This window comes from Ursus americanus, chromosome 2 (assembly GCF_024610735.1).
Source record: "Ursus americanus isolate L20-20 chromosome 2, mUrsAme1.1.p, whole genome shotgun sequence".
Lineage (NCBI taxonomy): Eukaryota > Metazoa > Chordata > Mammalia > Carnivora > Ursidae > Ursus > Ursus americanus.
The window spans coordinates 85152233-85175700 of record NC_142128.1 but is presented as its reverse complement, the minus strand read 5'-3'; the positions used below and the strand labels follow the sequence as shown (position 1 = coordinate 85175700).

Genomic DNA, 23468 nt, shown 5'->3' with positions numbered 1-23468 from the left:
TCACTCTCCACCACAATATTCCATATTAGTGTTTTCATTAGCATCATTTATCGGGACTTGAAATTATCTTAATCATCTCTCCCCACTGGAATATAAGCTGTTTTTTTGTTTTTTGTTGTTCTTTTTTTTAAAGAGAGTGGGGGCAGGGGGAGAGGGACAAAGGGAGAGGGCGAGGGAGAGAGAGAATTCTAAGCAGGCTCCACACCCAGCACAGAGCCTGACATGGGGCTCGATCTCACAACCCTGAGATCATGACATGAGCTGAAATCAAAAGTCAGATGCTTAACCGACTGAGCCACCCAGGTGCTCCAAAATAAAGCTCTTCTGAAGGCAGAAACCTTGGGTGCCTTATGCTCTTCTGTATGTCCATTAACTGAAACATTGCCGAACTTTGACCTAGTAATGGGTGCTCCATAAACGTTTGTTAACTGATTAACTACCCCATCTCTGTTTTGGGCAGTCAATTTACCTCTTCTAATCTCAGTTCCTTCAATATTAAGATGAGGAAACTTAAAATAAAAGGACACCTGAAATCCCTTTTGGCTCAGTCCACAATGACTATGTCTTAAAACTTAGAGCAATTACGGGAAAAATCTTACTGCACCAAAAACTTGTATCTATTGTAGAACATTTATTCAGGCCTTTATTGAGTGCCAGCTGTAAGCCTGGCACCGTTGTAGGCATTGAAGACCAAGTCATAGCCATCAAAATTATAGTGCATCAGTTTCAACAAACAAACAAAACATAGAAAACCAGAAAGTTGATGCTACCCTTGTCCTCTAGCTGGTTTTCTACTGGTACTCCACTTTCTCAGGATTGCTGAGTTTATCTGCACTGGGCTCCCTCAAAATTATTATCACTTTTCCAGTAGTTAATTTCCAGGAATTGTAGAATTAAATGATGTGATTTATGTGGCTATAACTTTAATAGCACTATGTAAAACAAAGCTATTAAGGCTGCAGAATTTCTGCCAATCTGATTTAGTTCTAATCCAAACCCTGCCATGCTTCCTAATTTAATTGCAGCATGCCTTGAACTAAAATTTTGAATTTTATGAATTAATTTTTTAAAAAATGAATAAAATGAGAGTAATAAGGGACTATATTCATATATATTCAGGTCCTGATGTGCAGAAGGACTGTTAATTCTCATGTCAAAATTTGAGACAGCTAATTTTAAATCTGAATTGGAATTAGTGTGTATATGTAGGGCCAATAATTAATCAAATGCCTAGAATGAAAATAAATCACTTTCAAAACTGACTACTGAGAATAAAAAATGACTAAGAAAAGTAAATTGTTATATATTGTGCTGCCATTTGTTGGCATATACTACAAATCACTTATAGAAAGTAATGTCTACTTATATATGCTTTAATCAATTATATAAAGGGATATAGTATAGCTATAGAACGTTTTAATCTTTCATATAAGCACCGTATTTAAGGTCTTACGTTGGTCAAAATGGTTTTGGTTGGGAAGGAAGACAGAAATCCAATTCAAACTTGTTTAACAAACAAAAATGGGGAGGGTTTATTATTTCATGGAACTGGGCAAGCCAGGACTCAATTGATGCAATGTCATCTAAGAATGATTTTCCCTCAATCATGGGTTCTCCTTCCGGTGGACAAATGTCTTCTAGCAGTTTAGGATTAATATCCTACCACCAGTTCATCAACCCTAGGGGAAATAAACAGTCTTTTTCAGTCGTTACAATAGAGCAGTCCTGGTCTAGAAGCCTGATTGGCCCAGTTTGGAAACAGACTAACCAATGGATTTTAAAGGCCCTCATGCTCCTAGATTACTCTTTTCTCCTTCAAAACTGCTAGTCCCGCAGTGAGATGATATTAGCTAAATTTTAAAAGAATGTAACCTGATTAAATAGATTCACCTTAAGGTATTTAATACAGTTTTATCATCTGTAACCTAAATGAACAATAATTGGTTCACTGTCAAAATAAGAAGGAATTTAAGGCAGTATGGATGAAGACAGTTTTTTTTTTTTAAAGATTTTATTTATTTATTCGACAGAGATAGAGACAGCCAGCGAGAGAGGGAACACAAGCAGGGGGAGTGGGAGAGGAAGAAGCAGACTCATAGCGGAGGAGCCTGATGTGGGGCTCGATCCCATAACACCGGGATCACGCCCTGAGCCGAAGGCAGACGCTTAACCGCTGTGCCACCCAGGCGCCCCTGATGAAGACAGTTTTAATCAGATATAATAAATCATCGTGTATTTTTTCCAAACACAAGACATATAAATCTAGACATCTCTGCCCTACTACCCCATACCATTTGTGAGTGCAGATATTTGGGAGTATATCAGGGGGATGCTGTGGGAGCGGTCTGCTCTTGGTTCAGGTAATAAGGGGTGCATTGTCTGTAGAAAACAGAAAAGCAATAAAACCAAGTCAGTTTGCATTTTTAAAATTATCATGTACAGAAATTCCAAACAACGTCAGTGTTGTAATATCCCTCCCCACCTTTATGGACCAGTCCCACTGTTCCTACATCCTTGGAGCTCCTTGCCAATTCTTCCTTCCATCTCTCCATTCGAGCATACTAGCATTGAAGTCAGAGCCCTGGAATATTACTTTTTGCAACTATGATTCCTGACTAGAAGAATTCATGTGTTGGGGCACCTGGGTGGCACAGCGGTTAAGCGTCTGCCTTTGGCTCAGGGCGTGATCCCGGCGATCTGGGATCGAGCCCCACATCAGGCTCTTCCGCTATGAGCCTGCTTCTTCCTCTCCCACTCCCCCTGCTTGTGTTCCCTCTCTCGCTGGCTGTCCCTATCTCTGTCGAATAAATAAATAAAATCTTTAAAAAAAAAAAGAATTCATGTGTTGGTTCTTGCACATAGAGAAAAGAGTGAACTGTGACTCTGAGAGGAAATAACCAAAAGACTGTCCTTTACAAAATGGATTATAGCTAATATCAAAATATGTGTTATAAGCAGTAAGTATACGCTTATATAATAAAATAATAGAATTAGCCCCCCAGAATAAATTCAACGGGAAAATTCTGTTCTGGAAGAGCAATTCTTTGTCAGCTGAGCGTAAGAACCTTGTAAGAGATAGGTGAATAATGCCAAATGTCTGTTAAACTAATTTAAGTACAAGCATAAGAATTTGTCATTTTCCTCATTGCCAAGTAGCCCCAACCCTGCACGGAGTATCACGGCTGGTCCAGCAGGTGGCACTCTTCCCTTTGTGCACTAGTACTAAGCTAATCCCTTGCCCAAGTACAAGGTAGTTAAGAGACTTGCCCTCAGAACCAGTAGAATCTTCTTATCTATGGCAATACAGGTTATTGCTTTTACAAGGGCAACTGTGCTGGTTTGGTTTCTGTCAGATTTGAAGATTGATGCTGGCACATCTAAATGCCTCTTTGGTTCTAGACTTTCATCGTTAGTTCTAAGCCTTGTGTTAAGATACTTGTACTTCCAACTCTGTGCCTAAGATACTACGCAGTGCTGGAGAGCTATATGAAAATTGTGATGATTCATATTGGAAAAGAACATTGACTCACACCTATATGGTCAATTAATCTACAACACAGGAGGAAAACATATACAACGGGGGAAACAGTCTTTTCAATAAATGTTATTGGGAAAACTGGACAGGTACATGCAAAAGAAGAAACCTGGACCACTTCCTTGCACCATATATACTCCAAATGGATTAAAGACCTAAATGTGAGACCTGAAACCATATACTCCTAAGGAAAACATAGGCAGTAATGTCTTGGCCATGGACCTCAGCAACATATTTATGTCTATGTCTCTTCAGGCAAGGGAAACAAAAGCAAAAATAAACTATACCAAAATAACCAAAATAAAAAGCTTTTGCACGGCAAAGGAAGCCAATAAGGAAGGAATCAACAAACAAAGGAACCTATGAATGGGAGAAGATATTTGCAAATGATTTATTTGATAATATATTAATATATTACACAACTCAAAACTAAAAAAAAAAAATCAGATTAAAAAATGGTCACAGGACTTGAATAGACATTTTCCAAAGAAAATGTACAGATGATCAAAGGACACACGAAAAGGTGTTCAGCATTACCCATCATGAGGGAAATGCAAATCAAAAGCACAATGAGATATCGGCTCATACCAGTCAGAATGGCTAGTATCAAAAAGACAAGAAATAGGAGCGCCTGGATGGCTTCAGTCAGTTACGCATCTGACTTCAGCTCAGATCATGATCTCAGGGTCCCAGGATGGAGCCCTACTTCAGGCTCCTTGTTCAGCAGGGAGGCTGCTTGTCCCTCAGCCCCTCCCCCCATTCATGCTCACTCTCTCTCTGTCTCTTTCTTTCCCTCTCTCTCTCAAATAAATAAAATCTTTTTCAAAAAAGACGAGAAATAGTGAGTGTTGGTGAGGATGTGGAGAAAAGGGAACTCTCATGCACTGTTGCTGGGAATGGAAATTGGTGCAGCCACTGTGGGAAACAGGAGGTTCCTCAAAAAGTTAAAAGTAGAAATACCATATAATCCAGTAACCCCCCTACTGGGTATTTACCCAAAGAAAAGGAAAACACTAACTCCAAAAGATATATGCACCCCTATGTTTATTGAAGCATTATTTACAAGAGCAAAATTTTGGAAGCAACCCAAGTATCCATTGATAGATGAATGGATAGGTGATAAATGGATAAAATGGTATGTATATACAATGGAATATTACTCAGCCATAAAAAGAACAAGATCTTGTCATTTGTGACAACATGGGTGGACCTAGAGTTATTGTGCTAAGTGAAATAAGTCAGAGAAAGAAAAATACCATTTGATTTCACTTATATGTGGAATCTAAAAACCAAAAGCAAGCAAACAAACAAAACCAAATTCTTAAATAGAAGAAATTGGTGGTTGCCAGAGAGGAGGTGAGTGGAGGGAATAGAGAAATTGATAAAGGAAATTAGGAGGTACAAACTTCCAGTTCTAAAATAAATAAATGACAGAGATGATAAGTATAGCATAGGGAATATAGTCAATAATATTGTAATAACATTGTGTGGTGACAGATGGTAATTACACTTATGGTGAACATTGAGTAATGAATAGAATTATCAAATCAATATGTTGTACACCTGAAATTAATACATTTATGCTAATTGTATTTCAATTATAAATAAGCAAAAGCATGTTGAAGAAAAGCAATGTTTCTCAATTGAAAAAATCTGTCTTTTCTAATAAAAACTTCACAGAAGCTCCTGAAATTTTCCCTCAAGAATCATTGATGAGCAGAAGTTGGATTCCATCTTCACATATTCTCTCTAGAAAAGATTTTATCCAGCTTAGTTTTCTATAGTTTATATTAATGAACAGTTTTTTTGTCTTTCAGAAATACAGTTAAAATATAATAGGTACACTTTCTTCTTTTCAAAATTGGTCTTGGTACCCTGCCTCCTGGAAAGTGATTTGCCAATCATATAATAAAGGTACTAGAATAATAATAAGAAGAAAATGAACTAATGTTGGTACATTAAAAAAAAGTTAATAAAACATCTTTTTATTTATTACTTCTTGTCATGCTAGCTTCATTTAGAGAATGTTAAGTATGTGCTAGGCATATTAATATGTATTGAGTGCCTTACATATATGATCACATTAAATTTTCACAGGCACTCATTTTAAAGATAAGGAGTAAAAGGTTTAGAAAATTTAAGTTATTTTCCCAAATCATGAAACAAGTCCATATCAGAATGACAACTGGAGCTTCTAAAACTTATACTCCTGAGAAAAAAAGGACATATCAGATTATTGCAACAATCTTGCTAGTAAGTGAAGGAGCTTATTCAAAAAATTCATAAAATGACTTTCAATAGTTAAGCTACAACAACCTATAAGAGATATTGTTGATAAGGTTAGGCATTCTTCAGAAACTATACAAAGAGAAAAGAGAAGGGGGTGTTAAGGGAAGGTTGGAGGGTGCCAGAGACAAATGTAATTGATTTTACAATTTGTATATGGTTAGCCAATCTTCAAAGAAGATTCTTGAATAAAGAACATAAGGAAATACATTTTCATAAGCAAAATGTGTTTAATTTGCAATGTGTGTTAAACGGGCCTATGTCTTTAATATATATAAAGCTCTTCCAAATCAATAAGAATAAAAAGTCAATAGAAAAACAGAAAAATATAAGAACAACCTATTCACAAAGGAACATGTGTAGCCAAAAAGCCCATGGAAAAATAATCAGTCTTTCTCTTTAAGGATTTCAAAATCAAACCACAGAATGTAATACTTATTTTGACTCCTAAATTGCCAAATATTAAAATGAATAATGAAAATGACAATTTTAAAAAAGGTATGAAAACATCCAATGTGACTAAGGAGTAGGGAAACAGGCAGGCATACATTGCTGGTAGATGGGTGATTTAGGTTACATTTATACAATGAACTATCATTGACCTATATCTAGATATTTATTTAAATGGAAATATTCCAAATAAAAAATTACAATAAGGATTACAGAATATATAAAGAGCATCACCTCATTTTGGGAACTAAGTAGCCATAAATAAGTTTTTATATAATTATAAATTATAATTGCACATATATTTATATGTAAGTTTGTAGGAATCTATAGCAAACTGGTGATTGGGTTATCTAAAGATACTGACATTGGGGTGTCTGGGTGGCTCAGTCGGTTAAGTGTTGGACTCTTGATTTCAGCTCAGGTCATGATCTCAGAGGTGTAAGATCAAGCCCCAGGTGGGGCTTGGCTCTGAGAATGGAGCCTGCTTAAGAGTCTCTCTCTCCTGCTGCCCCTCACCCTCCCCTTGCTCACGTGCACTCTCTCTCCTTCTATCTCAAAAAATAAAAAATAAATTATAAATAAATTATAAATAAATAAAAGTACAGATATTGACGTTGGGATCTGGATGATTTCCCCCCTCCTTTTTTTCTTTTTGTCAATAGTTTCTAATTTTTTATAGTAAAACCTGGATTATTTCTGTAAATAAACAAAAGCAAGATTTTATATAAAAGTAGTAGCATCTGTGATTAAGAGGATGCACTCTGGAGTTAGACAAACCCAGGTGACAGGTGACCTTAGTTAAATTGCTTAAACCTCTTCACCTTGATTTTTCTCATCTTTAAAATGGTGATAATAACAGTGCCTACTTCAGTCTGTTTTTGTGAAGATTAAATTGGGTAAGTGGTATAACCTACTATGTGTACTTATACAATCAACTAATTACAGAGCCCCCACTCCTATATTACACAGCAGTACAAGGTACTTGGAGAAGTGCAAAGAAGTTTCAGGTTGTCCCTGCTCCGCAGGCAGTTAAGTGCCCAAATAGACAGATGTCACTAACTCAAATGAGAACTTGGCAAGAGGTTCATAGTTCTATGACAGGTAAGAGAATCCCAAATCACATGCACATTTTACAGGTACTGGTACTAAATGTCTGTTAATCTAATTTGCTCTTTTAAAAAAGGTAATCTAAATGGGTGAATTTTATGGACCTGAGCCAAAGGCAGATGCATAACTGACTGAGCCACCGAGTGCCACCCCCCTTTTTTTTTAAGGGAGAGAGGGTGAGAGTACACTGGGGGGGGGGGGGGCAAAGGGAAAGGGGAAGGAGAGAGAGAATCTTAAGCAGACTCGATGCTCAGCACTGAGCCCCAGACCAGGCTAGATCTCACAACCCTGAGATCATGACCTGAACTGAAATCAAGAGTGGGATACTTAACTGACTGAGCCACCCAGGCACCCCCCAAAAGAAGTGGTCTTAAGAGTATTTTAATACAAAAGACATTGATATAATACAAAAACTAACATCACATAGGAAATTTTCTAAACTAGCTGATTCGAATCATATGAAGTTGAATCTGTTTCATAAAGTTATTGAATTGCTTGGAGACTCATTTTTAGTGTGTGATTAATAAAAAGATGCCCACATAGGATTTACAAATATTAAATACTATGACTAAAGTAATAGATTCCTTATTTATAATATAAAATAATAGATTCCTTATTCCTAAACCAGTTGGGGAAAAGGCACTTTATTTATTTGGAGGGAAAAAAGGGAGCAGAAATTCTTTCTTAATGTACTATCAGTGGTTTTCAAGGTCTAATTAAAATTACACTTTCTCTAGGAAATTGTTTCCTGACCACTCTTGTTGCTGATAATAACAATCTGAGCTTCCATTTACTGAATACTTACGTTCCTGGGAATATGTTCAGTGTTTCACAGACCTGATCAAATGTAATTTTGACAACAGCACATGAGGTGTTACCAACTCCATTTAACAGATAAAGAGACTGAAACAAGTAAGTTAGACAATTTGACCAGGTCATATGGCTACTAAGTTATCAGGTTAGGGTTTGAAGCTGAAACTGTGGTTACAAAGCGTGTTGATACTACACACATACAAATCCTTCCTTGTACCTAGCTCCGTCTGTGAGTGCTAACAAACGAGCGAAGAATGAGAGATGAGAATGATCGGTGTTTTCTCAGATTGTTCCCAAACAAGAGGTGACAAGCCAAAACTATCCTCTGGCGGAAGAGCCAAATTAGTTTTCTTCAAAAACAATAACAGCATTCTGAGGCACAGTTTTTGCAATTTATATAATGAAAGGTATTGCTGCTCTGAGAAGATATACTACTTTTTTTTTTAAAGATTTTTATTTAGTTATTAGAGAGGGAGAGAGCATGAGCAGGGGAGGAGCAGAGGGAGAGGGACAAGCGGACTCCACGCTGAGCACAGAGCCCAGCCTGGGGCTCCATCCCAAGACCCCAAGATCACAACCCGAGCCGAAATCAAGAGTCAAATGCTTAACTGACTGAGCCACCCAAATGCCCCAAGAAATACTTAATTCTAAGAGCTAACTAGAATATTGAGAAAAGAGTTGAACATTGAAGACTTAAATCATTGAGTAGTTATCTGGAAATGCTCTTTATTCATTGAGATTCACCGCTTTCATTGTGTCTAGATCCGGTATTTTATGTTTCATTCATTCATGCATTCAGTGGTTATTGAGCACCTATGTGCCAGATGCTGTTCTAGGCATTTGAGACACATCAGAGAACATAATGAATAAAAATCCCTACCCTTAAAGAAAAAGGAAAAAGAAAACAAATAATTAAAAAGAGAGAAAGAAAGAAAGAGAAAGAAAAGAAAGAAAGAAAACATCAACAAAGAAAATCCCCAACCTTATGGAGTTTCCATTTCAGTGGGGACTGATAAAGAAACATATCGGATGATGCTAAGTGGTGTGAATAGAAATAATGAAGGGTAAGGAGTGGGACAGAGATGAGGACTGGTGTATAAACAGGGCATCAAAAAAAAGCCTCTTTTGAGGTGTTAGCATTTATGAGGAGATTTGAATGAAATGAGAGACAGACAGCAAATATCTGAGGGAAGAGCACCCTAGGCGAAGCAAGAGCACATGCAAAGGTGTGTCCTAGAGGAGCAAAAAGGCCAGTGGGGCTGGAGCAGAGAGCAAGCGGGAGAGTGGTGGTAGAGGAGGACAAAGAGGAAGCCGGGCCTAGTGTCAATGACAGACCGGGGCTTTTTCTCTGAAGGAGGAGGACCAGTTGGGAAGCTAGTGTAATTATCCAGGTGAGAAATGAGGGTGATCGCAGAGGAAGGGCTGAGAAATGGGTGGATACTGGATGTATTTTGAAAGCAGGATGGAGAGCTTTTATTGATGGATTAGAGTGTAGAGTGAGAGGGATTGGGTGTGAGGTGTGAGAAATCTTGGCGTTAGGATGCTAGTCAATTAACTTTGGAGGGCAAAACCTTCCAAGTCCTCTTCAGGCCTGGTTCTTATGTGTACAGACCATTTGACCTTGGAGGTTAAGTCAATAGGAGTCACTAAAAATCGGATTACTAAGAATAGGAAGAAATGCGTGGTGACCCTTCTGCCCTGGTTGAGTGTTATTTGGGAGAGGCTGCCAAGCTAAATACCGGGTGTGGGAAAAAGAACAGATGCCCTTTCTAATGAACTATTTCCAGTTTGTCAAGGGGAAGAACTGGACTTCAAGGTGTAAGAACAGACTTTGATGGGGGTCTTCAGAAGTTTTGGGACTGGGAACATATTGTAGGACCCAGGCTTAGGTTTTCCCTGTTTTTCTATTTCTCTCTTTTTTCCCCTTTATTTCCCACCCCCTCCTTGGTCCTACTTCATGACTGCAGGAAGGTAACAGTTTACTGTCGGTTCTCAAACTTTAGGAGGCACCAGAATGACCTGGTATGCCTGTGAAAATACAGTTTGCTGGGCCCCACTCCTCGTGTTTCTGATTGGGGTGCAGTGTGTGTGCGCGGACGCGCACGTACATGTGTAGAGGGGTACAGAGGCATGGGGGAGCTGCAATTTTGCACTTCTAACAAGTTCTTAGGGGATGCTTGGGAACTGCTGTTTCTTGTACCTGGAGGGCGTGCAAAGCAACGGGGTCTTGAATTCCTCCTCGTGGCTCATCAGCGGAGAAGGTTCCAGCTCACCGAGGTTTACAGTCTCTAGGGAAATCGTCCACAGGTGTTTCTCGGCTGCCCGTAACCGGTGAGAAGAAAAAACAAAAGCCAGCAAGGAGAAGGAATGAGCGGGAAGTCTTTCCAGACTGGACATCCCCCCGGAGCTCCCCAGTGAAGCGAGGGCGGGAAGACACCCCCCAGGCCAGCCCACAGATCCTCAGAGGGCGCGGACCTGGAGGAGGCGCCCCAGAAGGCGGCGCCTCTCGGAGGAAGTTTGTGCTTTAAGTGCAGAGCCGGGTGCGCCGTCGCAACCACCTCCAGGAGCGAGCGGCGGGCGCCGACGGGAGCTGTCAGCGCCGCCCGGGGGGCAGCGCCCGCACCGCCGCCATGGGCGGCTCGGCCTCCACCCTGCTGGACGAGGGCAAGTGCACCTACATCCGAGGTACGCGCGCGGGGGCTTCCCGGGAGCCGCGCACCCGCCCGGGGGCCTGCACTGCTGCGCGGACCCTGGCCCCAGAGGGCGCGTGGGGGAGCCCGCCCCGCGCCCGGTGTCCCGCGCCCGCCCTCCACCTGCGGCGCGCCACCTGCGGGCGCGGGGTCCTCGGGGGCCCACGGCGACCGGCGGGGCCAGCTTTCTCCCTGCGCCGCCGGGGCTGCACGCCCGCGCTCGGGCGAGGCGGCGCTTCGGCCGGGGGCCCGCGGGCGGGGGGTGCTCTGGGAAGCGCGGCGGCACGGTTGCGGGAGGCAGGTGCGGGCCGCGGGGTGGGGGACGCGACCTTGCTTTCTCGGCTCAGCCCGCCTTGGGGTCTGTTCAGGCCCGGGCCCAGAAACACCTCGCTCCCCCCTAAGTTCTGAGCTCTTTCTGAACTTGCCCCAAAGAGAGCCGCGGGGCTATCCCTCGTTTATGAAGACTTCCCGGGGGATTCCCGGCCTATAAAGCAGAATTTCCCTCCTGGTAACGTTGGCCTGGTTTTGTAAAACAAGGTATCGGCCACAGCCTCCCTTGAACTTTCAGATCACTTGTGGGATGATTTCATCAGAGGCAGAAAGGACCGTGTCATTACGCTCCCAGGTTGTAGGGTTCCTTTCCCTCTCCGGAGGTGGTGGGGGAGGGAGGCAAAAGAGGAACATTGGCATATTTTGTAACACTTGCTAAAGTTATAGATGGAGAGAAACTCATTTGGGGAGACTTCCAGAGATATAGTGACTCACTAGAGAGTGTGAGGCAGGAAAAAAAAAACCCAAACCGAATTGAAACTGCAGAAAATCATGACTCTATCTCCTGGGTGTATTTGGCGCCTGTCTCTTCCTCCCCAGTGACCTTGCCCGCAACCACTACCTAACATTTGGTTATCTTGTGAATTTAGTAATTTTCGGGCTTTAGAAATACCTTCTAAACTAGGTATTGAACTGTAAGTTTTACCCTAATTCTGTAAAGAAACGGTTAAGTTCTTCCTGATTACGTTCTTCTCTTTCTGGCCCCTGAACTTTTCCTAAAAGGAAAGCGTTTATTTAGTGTCCTTATTCCATGTTTGTTTTCAGTCACCACAACATTTACAACCATTTTAAAAGGATATCAAATCAGGGCACTTGAGAGCAATGTAATTGAGTTTCCAGATTCTTCCTCCTGCTCTGCTACTTCTGGAGGCCTCGGATCATCAACAACCCATTCTGTCAGGGGATAAAACATGGTCAAGTATTCCTTTGCTGTCGTTTATTTAAAATGGGAGAAAGATGGATGACTTATTTATATTAGTAAAACAGCTACACGAAGGCTGTCTTGAGTATTACAAATTTGGCTCTGTGCTTGTTTTCACCAGCATGTAAGGGACTGACAGAACTGTAGGAGAACACAGAAGGGGTTGCATTTAGTTATTTGCAAAACATGTTTATGCTATTTCTTTTATGAGACTTCATTTTACTGCAAAGCTTAAAAACACCTAAAGTTGAATCATGGCCATCTACCGTGATCATTGAAGTCCAGCCCTGTAAGGGATTAATGTTCTTGAAGACTTCATGGTCCTGGCAGTTGTTGCTGCTGGTGCAAACATTGTAGTCACGTGAAAAGAAAATGTGTTACCTTTTATGTTATTGTGAAGTTAAATTATCACACATATGAAAGTATGAGATGGCTAGTGCAGAAGGTCTTGGAATGAATACGTTCCAAATGAATAAAACTATAGCAGATTGTGTAACAGTCACTACATCCACAAGTCCAGTTCAATTTTATCTTGGAATTCTTTGGGAGGGCACTTTCAAGGTATGTACAGGCAGAGGGAAGAGAAGAGTTAAAAGTTAGAATACCTCCAGAGAAAATGAGACGTTGCCTCATTTGAGAATACTCGTCTTGCCAAAAGAGAAAAGAGCATTGGAAAAATGCATGGCGTTGTGAATTGTTAGTGCATGAGCACATGAAGGTCATGGGGCTGTGATTTCCCGATGGTTTTGAAGCCCCAGATCCCTGGAAAAAAAAACAACAACAACAACCCTATCTTCTCTGCTTTGCCCATTATTTAGCTCATGCGTATTCTCAAGTTTTGATCTAGTTGTATGCGGAACAATTGAAATATGACAGTAAAATTTAAATACAGTTTTATGACCTGTTTCTCGTAAAGTAGCTGCCAGTGAAATATAGATTTGAAAGCTCCTAGAGCTGATTCAATAACTTTCCTTCACTTGATGAACTTTGCTAACATATGGAGAATAACTAGTCAGTATGTTTGGAGTGAGTTTCGTTACCGTAATCTTGTATGTGTTATAAGCAGCTCTACTTCTGGTATGCTGATGAGTTTGAATCGGCATTGACTTCTAGACAAATCCTTTAACAGCTGCCGTTCAGTTTGTGTGCATAGAAACTTTGTGTTGATAGTGATGTTCATCATATGTATGTTTCGAAAATACATTATTTCTTAGGATTTAGTAAGTTTCCAGGTAAAGAGATATCAGAAGTATTAAGGAGTTACTTCATTTCTAAAGATGTTTTGAAAATTACTACCATACTCGTGTTTCTTACCACAGAATAAATATTTAGTGTTGCTTCTGGAAACTTTCAGTAACTTCACTTGATAAAAGTGTTTCAATTAAGAAATAATACTAGGAACTCCTTGTAATCATATGGACGGTGTCATCAGTTTTAGCCTTCAGTGATGCTTTTAGCACCGAAAGCTCATAATCCAGGCATCAGTGACGAATTTAGGGCACTTTTCTCTCTCTATGCCGTGTTTTCTTTTACTTTTTAAACTTTGATATGCAAAAAAGTGAACTATAGCTTCAGAGCACACAATGTCTTCCTGTTTGAGCAAAAATTGTCTTTCCTTCTTAAAATTGCCATTGGATTGTTAGTGAATCAAAAGAAAAACGAACCTGAAAACTCCCCCCACATCAGTCCTGCGGAAGGTCAGAAGAGTACTGGGAAATCAGTGCTGTAGCTGAGAACTGTGGCATCAGCACAGGTCCGGGTGGGGGCTGGTGGACTGTTCTTTTCCTAGACTTACTCTTGCAGTCAGTCATATTTTTCCTGGGAGGGCCCAGTGGCTTCCAGGGAAACACTCATTGGTGATCTGATGCCTATAAATTTATGTTGGAGATGAGTTTCACCTTAAAAACATGTATTTCTCTTAGAGAGATTTTCTCATATTTATACTGAAAGGGTTAACTAAGGTGACTGTATATGAAATTGATGCTAATACCAGTGTCTGGAGTGACGTCTCCCAGACAAGGTGAACAGAAGGTAGGGAGAACTGTCCACTTAATCTAGATGTGGACTATTCCATGCATTTGTTCTTCACTCACTGTTTGTTGGTAGGAGATGGCCATAGGAACTGGGCTGATTTATAAGGATAATTATGACAATGTAATCTGAGAGTCCAATTTATCTGGCTAGAAATGGCAGTATATCATAATGGGGAATTAGGATATGGAGTGTGGTAGGCACCGTTGGATGTCAACCCAACATTCTTTCCCCATTCCTCTTTCAAACTGAACCCCAATTTTGTTTGGGTACTGAACTGCCTCTATGTAAAGCCCCATGTCTCAGAGGAACTCACCCCACTTATGGTTTTCGTGGGGTGGGTGCTGATTGGTCCGTGCCTATGGTGGTATGTTCTTCTTGCCAGCATGGGGTTGTGGTGCAGTCTGGCCAGGGAGGCTTGAAGGAACGTTTGCTAGCTGCTTCTAAGAAAGTTCTCTTCCCTTTCAAAAAGGAAACAAAGGGTAGAGACATATTCTTCTTCTTCTTCTTTTGGACTTTGTCGCATCTGAATGTGAAACCTGGAACTACTGAGTAGGAAGGGAGCTAGCTCAAAGACATAGCCAACATTGGAGCACTGCCAGGCCAATGTAGTCTCAGAGAAGAGAAGCTGGAGCCCTAGTACACCTCGCTGATCGCCTGCTTGTCCTACTCCTGAGTATTTCTTGTGTAATATGCTAGTATGCTAACTCCTCTTTGAGTTGGGGTGGTAGAGAATGCAGGTTACCCCCCAATAGCATTCTTCCCTGATTTTTTTTTAAGATTTTTTTTTTTAAGAGAGAGAGAGAGTGCATGCTAGTGTGTGTGTGTGTGTGTGTCGGGGGGGGGGGCTGGCAGAACAGAGAGGGGAGGGACAGAGATAGAGAATCTCAAGCAGGCTTGACACCCTGTGTGGAGCCTGATGCTAGACTCAGTCTCACGACCCTGAGATCATGACCTGAGCTAAAACCAAGAGTTGGATGCTTCATTGACTGAGCCACCCAGGAACCCTTGAGGTGTCCTTTTAAGAAGGAGTTCATGCAGAATGAAGTAAGTGGACAGAAGGAGCCTCAGTTCCTGAAGACTTCATGTAGTAGAACTTCCATACCAGCTCTGAGCTACTTACTTCTGGACCTTAATGAGGGAGAAATAAAGTTCTATCTTATTTAAGCCAGTGTCATCTGTGTTACTATTATACACAGACAAATCTTATTCTAATTCAGTCATCCTCTGTACTTGTGCCCCAAAGTGTCATAACCAGCATACTAAGAGCTGCCTTATCGCGTCCCCTTTAAGAAAAATTAATCAAAAGAGAGTAGGAGGTGGGTAAAGATTCTGCCACTAGTATCTTAGTTCTTAATTTGCAAAAATGAATGGATTCTCCTGGGAAGTGAGGAATTGCAGCTCCCCAGGTGGGAATAGCAGGGATGGGAGAAAGGAGAGGACCCAGTAGAAATAACACGCAAATGTATATTGGTCACATTATTTTTTAAAAAAGGTTTTAGTTGTTCATTTGAGAGAGAGTAAGTGAGTGAGCAAGTGAGAGAGCACAAGTGGGAGAGAGAGAGAGAGGGAGAAGCAGACTCCCGCTGAGCAGAGAGCTCGACACGGGGCTCAATCCCAGGACCACAGGATCATGACCTGAGCCGAAGGCAGACACTTACCCAACTGAGCCACCCAGGTGCCCCTATTGATCACATTATATTTTGATTAAAAATAATGCCTTTAAGCATGACGAACCACTGATGAAGCTAGCAGGAGTTTCTGACAGGGAAAACTATTGCAGATTGGTAATCTGTAGTGACAAGAACTTTCTACTACCTTCAGTCTTTGTGAATGGAAGCCAAGACTTTGGGAATTTAGTGTGACTTGAGAGTTTCTTAGAATCCTCAAAACTAAACACACATAGACTGAGACAAATTAACATTTTCCCTTATACTGGTGGAAGAAACAGTGACCTTCCTTCCTGGTTCCCGGTTCCTGCCTTGATGAACCTTATAGAGTCAGACACTGAGTCAAGATCTGGTCTCAATGAAACATCTCTTTTTCCTATGGGCATTGGCTGTGAGAGGACCACATCATCAATGGTGCTTTACTAATAGTAATTACTAAAATGACAATAGGGATTCTTTTTATTATTTATTTTTGCTGATTGTAGTGTTACTCCATTGTCATCTTTGGGAAGGTCTGAACTGGGTTCCCGGGTAGAAAGAGCAACAGCAGGAACTCAATTTGTCATAGTTTCTAATCCAATTAAAATAAATGTACTGTGAAACTTTTACAAAATATTCAGTGTGAATTATGGCAGTGAATTTTAATCTCCTCATCAGAAATTTTAATTTATTTGGTCAGTAAAGCTAGGGAACATTGTTCCAAGAGAAAAGGTGCATACAGCAATTTGCACTGGGAAATGGGAAATGAAGTCAGAAGTAAAGACAAAGGAATAATAAAATGCAATTCAGATGCTACAGTCTGTTTAAAGCACTTTAGAAAAACACAGGACATGAGGGCTTAAATTCTAACAGTTCAAAACCAAAACACACACACACACACACACACACACACACACACACAAATGCAATACAGATTTTCTCCTTTGAAACTGGAAAATTCATTTAAAAAAGAGACTAGTAAGTTGCTGCCAGTAAGAAAATGTAGGCCAGCTTATAAAAGTGCTTCTGCTGCTTCTCTTCTTATTTTCTTGTTTGTTATACACATATTTTTTCTCACTTTGAGGAGAAAAGATTTAGAGAAACGAAAGCAATTAATTCAGTTTTGCAAATTGCAAGCTCTGGGATCCAAAGAAATTTATATTTCCATGCTTGATGTTGTTTGGATATTGATGTCTATAGGATTAGAATATATTATAGTAGTTTTAACTAGGAGCTCCTAAGTGATTTGTGTGTGTGTGTGTGTGTGCGCAAAATGGTGGTTTTATTAAAGCACAGGGACAGGACCCATGGGCAGAAAGAGCTGCTGCCCCTAAGTGATTTTTTAAAAGCCTGAAGGAATTTTGGAGGAAGAGTAACTGTCTCTATGCCAAACCATGTGGATTTTCTTTCTTCTTTTAAAACTATTTTTGTTTTAACATAAAACACAGGTTCAGAAAACCACACAAAACAAATGTATAGCTTAGTGAATCACTATAAGGCAAATATCCTTGTGGCCATCACCCAGGTCAAGAAATGAAAAGAACTTCACTAGCCATTCCAGAAACCTCCATGTACTCCATCCCAATCCTAAACTACTTTATTTCTCCCACAATAACTATTTTCAGTTATCTATCGCTGCCTAACAAATTACCACCAAAAGATACTGGCTCTTAAAACAACGTATTTGCTCACAATTTTGCTATCTGCCCTGGGTTCAGCTGGGTGGTTCTACATCTTCTATTTCACAGGTGGTCATTCCTGTGGCTACACTCAGCTGGTGGATTGGCTGGTGGCCAGACTCAAATTGGAAGGCTGTCTATCTCTCCAGGTGGCCTTTCTACATGGTCTGTCCTATAGGATACTGGGCTTTATAAATGGTAGGTCAGGGTTTGCACGAGGGCCACAGCTTCTAGAAGGCTCTTAAGGTTTAGGCCTGGAACCCCATGGGATTACTGTGCTCCATTTTATTGGTTAAAGCAAGTCTTGGGTCCAGCCCAGATTCAAGGGGAGGGGTCTACCCAAAGTCATGACTATCATGAGTTGTGCTTCATGAGGTAGGGGTTACCACCATAACAGACTACTATGCCACGAATTTGGAATTTAGAATAATGTCTTCCTTATATTTCCTTATGGTTTTATAACCCAAAAGACATTTTTAAACACTATAGTCCCGGCCACTTAAAAAAATATCTTTTTTAAGGTTGTTTTAATCTAATAGGTTTCTCTTATGTCTCTTGTACTTGCAAAGTATCTGTGGAAGGATCTGGGCTATTTGAATTTGCTCATGGTGCAGTTTGACACATTTTTTTCTATATTTTGTACACATTGACAGAGTGATAGTGAAACTTGATCAGACTCAGGATTAATACTTTTGTCAAGACCCTAGGCTGTGATCCTCATTTGGAGGCACATAACATCTGGTTGTCTCTTTTTTGATGTTAGCAGCCACTGATGCTCGTTGCTGGGACCCATGAATTCACTGGGGGTTGAGAAAGTGATGATATCCTAATTCTGTCATTTTGTTTTCATCAATTGGCAGGAATAATTTTAGAGTGGTACTTTTTTAATCTATAGTTTTGTTACCTCCTATTACAGTTCATATAGGAAAGGCAAGATAACAACTTTATCCTTTAATTTACCGTTTTAAAGATAATTTATTGCTTTCCAGTCATCCCCCAAAGGTGATTGATTAATTAATTAATTAATTTTTAAACTTTTTAAAAAAGATTTTATTTATTTATTTGACACAGAGAGAGAGCGCAAGCAGGGAGAGGGGCAGACAGAGGCAGAGGGAGAAGCAGGCTCCCCACTGAGCCGAGAGCCCAATGCAGGGTTAGATCCCGGGACCCTGGGATCGTTACCTGAGCCGAAGGCAGATGCTTAACCAACATCCCAGGTGATGAATTAATTTAGAAAATAAGAGAAGTATTTTAGGATATGGTGAAGAAATGACACTAGTAGATAAGAAATAGCTCTTGGAAATTAAAAATCTGATGATCAAAATTTTTAAAAATCCAATTGTTGCTTTGGAAAATAAAGTTGAAGGAATCTTGCAGAAAATAGAACAAAAAGATCAAATGATGGAAAATAGAAGAAACAACATTAAAGTTAATGGGCCAATCCAAAAACTTTAATATGGGACTCACGGAAGTCCCACAAGGTAGATGACAAAGGAAATGGAGAAAATCACCAAGGAAATAATACAAGACCATTTTCTAGAATAGAAGATCATGTTTCTCTGGATTTATAGAGCCAAACGATTCCTGGAGCTCTTCCAGAGCCGGGAATAGTCCATGTTTCCATCATCCAAAATAGGAAGATCTTATAATATGTAGGGCATTCTATAGAGTCTTCAGTAGTAGTGAGCAGAAATTAGCCCTGTAATACTGCTTTGGACCTGCTCTAATAATAAATGTAAAAGCAAACCTCAGAAGAATTTTAAAAAAATAAAATAAAAACTTAAAAAAAAGAACAGAGATAGACGGTTTTTTCCAGTTGGAGTTTTCTGATGAGAACTCCAGTTGAAGTATTTTTCTATGCTGACCTCTGGATTGGTATCATCTCAGTGTGGGAACTTTAAAGTTGGCTAAGGAAAGGGTGATGGCTAAGGATTCCTTTATTCATCTCAATGACTCTGTTTTTTGCCTTTAAAAAAATATTTATTTATTTGAGAGAGAGAGCACAAGTGGGGTGAGGGACAGAGGGAGAGGGAGAAGCAGATTCCCCACTGAAAAGGGAGCCCATGCTGGGCTTGTTCCCAGGACCTCAGGATCATGACCTAAGCCAAAGGCAGTCGCTTAACTGACTGAGACACCCAGATATTCCTCAGTGACTGTTTTATGCAGTGTGAGTTCTCATGTTTTCTATAAAGGTTGGTCTATAATTCTAATAAAGAATTTATCATAGTTGTTTTTATTGAAAAAAAATATACATTCAACAATGTAAAAGTTCACACTATCCAGCATCCAATTAAAAATTACCAGGCAAACGAAAGTAGGAAAATATCTGTAACTCTCAGGAAAAAAATCTATCAATAGACATAGACGTAGGAATTACAGAGATGATGAAATTAGCAGATAAGGATGTTAAGACAGTTTTTACAAATATGTTCCATATGCTAAGGTAGAAGAAAACATGAACGTGATGAGCAGGGAAATAGAAGATATGAAAAATGATTCGTGTCTCCAGTCTTTAGGAAGGAGTGATAGGACTACTATGTTTTTCAAGTCTGTTGGAACATCTGTTGGAAAATGTAGCTGTACTATCTGCTACCAACAATCCCAATCAACCTGGGAAAGGAGCAGAGCAAATCTGCATGAGGAGCTCCTGACATGGGGCTGGGCCAGGTCCAGGACAGATGAATAGGATCAACTCAGAAATGAAGGGAAATTGTGAATGTTCTTTCAAAAAGGACACTGTTCGTAGTGGACATGTGCCATTACTCTGGGGCTCGCACAAGGCAAGTGACAATTTCTATAATTAGCTCAGAAGAATTCCGAGGGGCTTTTTCCCCAGTTTGGGTTAACCGTTTGTTTAAAAAATGATTTCCTATGTAAGCCATGCTTGAATGAGTTAGATATGTCTGAAGAATTGCCTGAGCAAAACAGACACAAGCTTGGAGTTGGAATAAAGATAAATTTTATTAGCAATAATAGCAAATGTGTAATATCTGGAGTATAAATATTTAAAATGGTTTCATTGGAAAGAGGGATTTAATCAGTAACATTAATTGAAATGTACTGCTCAGCGGGGAGTCTGCTTCTCTGCCCCTCCCCCCTCAAATAAATAAAAAGTAAAGAAAATGTTAGCAAAACATAATATGGAAGTTACAAATAGATGAAAGCGGAAAGAGTAGGTCACTTATAATTAACTTTAAATAAAATGGTACCACAGGCAACTTCTTCATTATAGAAGAAAATATGAATATTTGGGAAACAAGGCTCAAAAGACTCATAAATGAAGCTTTCACATCTTAAAAACAGGCATGAGACTCTCCTGAGGACTCTCCGAATTTGGAACTGGATTCTCTGTAGACTGTGGATCTGTCCACTAGCTGCCTTCAGTTTCTCATGTGTAAAATGGGGACAACAGTAATGCCCAGTGAGATAAAAGGGGGTCAGCAACGAAGGTGATACATTTCTTGGATTTCCCACTCTTGCTATTATGCTAATCAATTTGCCTTTACTATCAGTTAGGGTACCAGGCCTTCCCAGAGTAAATAATTGGCTTTCATACGCTGCCAAATAGTACCTATCACACACATTTGTTCTGAGGACTAATTAATGTTTAAAGTGTTTAAACACAAAATGCCTCGGCAGAAGCAATGGCATTATAATTTGTTGGGACACTCTAGTATTGTAATTAGTACTAATTAGATTCTTTTCAACAGCTCGTTGAATTTACAAATTACTGTATCTAAGGTATTCTTTATTCATTATGAAAGAGTCAGACACAGTGGTTTCAATAGAAGCCTTTAGAAAACTATTCTCAAAATTCCACGCACACCCCTCCCTGCAAACCAGGGGAGGACAATAACAAGACACCTTTCTAGGAACTGTGATGGGAGAGCAGTCCCTGTGGTGTGCAGGAGCCAGCTGACCCTGACTGGCAGGAGCTGAATCTGGGCATCCCTCCCTTAGAGTTCAGTGACGTCATACTGGTAGCTTGAAATTAGCCGTGGTGGGTGGGTCTTTTTTTTTTTTTTTTTTTTTTTTTTTTTTTGAGACTCATTTTATCAACGTGTCACAGCCGGTGCCCTCTCCTCAGTATTTGGAATCTGGTTGAAGTCATACCCAACTGTCAGGGTCTGAACCCAGATTTCAGTTATACATTAGTCAGAATGGGCTTAACTGCTGAAACTAATACTCCCCGAATCTCAGCAGCTTGATGTGATAACGATTTGTTTTTCAGTCATTACACAATCCAGTGTGATTCCGTGTGGGATAGAGAAGGGAGGCGGGTCGTTCAGGGACCCATACTCTTTCCCTGTAGTGCATTGTGCTACAGACCCCTTTAGCAGTCTGGTGAAATCTATGGATCCTGTCTCAGAATAACATTTTTTAAGTGAAAAAAAAAATACAGGATTACAAAAGAAACCAATTTTCTTGAAACGCAGATATCAAAGTATATTAAAAATCTGTGCTATAATAATAACATATGTGTTTCTTTATTAGTGTATTCAATGACAGGGTTTCATGGTGGGTCTAATAAAACTGCTGTCACTTTGATGAAGTGCTATCCTGAGATGTGCAGCCAACGAAATGTGCTGTGAAAACATCTGTGATCTCTAGTCATGATAAAGTCACAAGTTACCAGAGGGGAAAGGGGTGGGGGATGGGTTAAATAGGCGATGGGGATTATGGAGGGCTTTGGTGATGAGCACAGTGTGATGTATGGAAGTGTTGAATTACTATATCTTACACCTGAAACTAATATCCCACAGTATGTTAACGCACTGGAATTAAAGATTTTTTTAAAAAAGAAAAAATCAATAACAGAGGTAAAGCAGGGGGAAAAAAAGCACAAGTACTGGTAAAGTCTACCGGTCTGTTGCCTCCATTCGTAAATGAAAGAAATGCTGAATTTGAGTTGGAAGTTAATAAAAATAAAGATGTTATTTTCCCCCATTCAACTTTTAGACCCCCCTGAATTCCATTGGCAGATCCCATAAGGGTCCCTAGTCCTCAGATTAGGAACCCCTGGTTTAGTGGTTCCATTTTTCCTGGGGCTACAAAGACCTTAAATGGACACCCTGCTTATGTCTGCAGATAAGAGAAGAGGGACAGTGGGGGATTAGCTGTAAACATTTGAGCAACCACTCGAGGTGGCATACATCATCTCTGACCAATTTTTGAACTTCTACATGACCCAGCCTCCTTCTATAATCTCTTCATTTGGCTATTTCTATCAGAAATCATATCCCTTTTTTGAATACCTCTTCCCTGACATCCGCTCAATATGTTGATCCTTCCATTCTAATGAATAACTTTCGTGCTTTAAATGTATTTAAAGGCAAGCTCTATCTTTATTTTTAGGTAAGAAAAATTCAAACCCTCTAAACTTGACTACTGAGCACTTGAAATGTGGCTAGTCCCAACTGAGGTATGATGCAAACCTAACATACCAGTAAAATTGGCTTTTGAAGACTTAATACAAAAGAAGAATGTAAAATATCTCATTAATATTATTTAATAGCAATTACATAGTGAAGTAATAATATTGAAATCTTACTGGGTTAAATAAATATATAAATAAAATATGTTAAATATACATAAAATCAATTAAAATCAATTTAATCTCTTAAAAATTTTTCATGTGCTACTAGAAAAGTTAAACTTACATTGGGCTCACATCTGTGGCTCACATGATGTTTCTTTTAGACTCCTGCTCTTGAATAAAAATTCATAAAGATTCACAGAGCTGCAAGGGACCTTTGGATGGTTATCTAATCCAACTTCTCTGTTGTAATCCGAGAAACGGAGTGAGTCGCTTCTATCCGCAATGGCTAGAAATAGGACGGGAACTCAGATCTCCATAGTCCTGGTACAGAGCCCTCTTCAAAATCTACAGTGTTTCAGCCAAATAAAACCAAACCAAACACCTCTAAGCTTTAAGTTTTCAGCCTAAACCAGAATATACTTTAATTCAGAGTTAAA

General features: G+C 39.9%; 1 protein-coding gene and 1 long non-coding RNA gene across 3 annotated transcripts in view; one reads left to right on the top strand and one right to left on the bottom strand.

Moving 5' to 3' along the window:
- Window positions 1-23468, top strand: part of NIBAN1 (niban apoptosis regulator 1) — a 195819-nt gene that overhangs the window by 41572 nt on the left and 130779 nt on the right. The window contains exon 1 of one of the 2 annotated variants that reach the window (XM_045811476.2): window positions 10503-10876. The exons of the other annotated variant lie outside the window; for it this stretch is intronic. Within the exon in view, the coding sequence (XP_045667432.2) occupies window positions 10822-10876 (55 nt within the window). The 5' untranslated portion in view covers window positions 10503-10821. Of the gene's footprint in view, window positions 1-10502; window positions 10877-23468 lie in introns of those variants that run through there. 2 annotated transcript variants of the gene reach the window in all.
- On the bottom strand, window positions 1993-23286 carry LOC148110675 (uncharacterized). Its single transcript, XR_015722741.1, has 3 exons — window positions 23153-23286; window positions 10392-10509; window positions 1993-2379 (listed from the first exon to the last, which is right to left on the bottom strand). It is a non-coding gene; the product is annotated as an uncharacterized LOC148110675 (long non-coding RNA).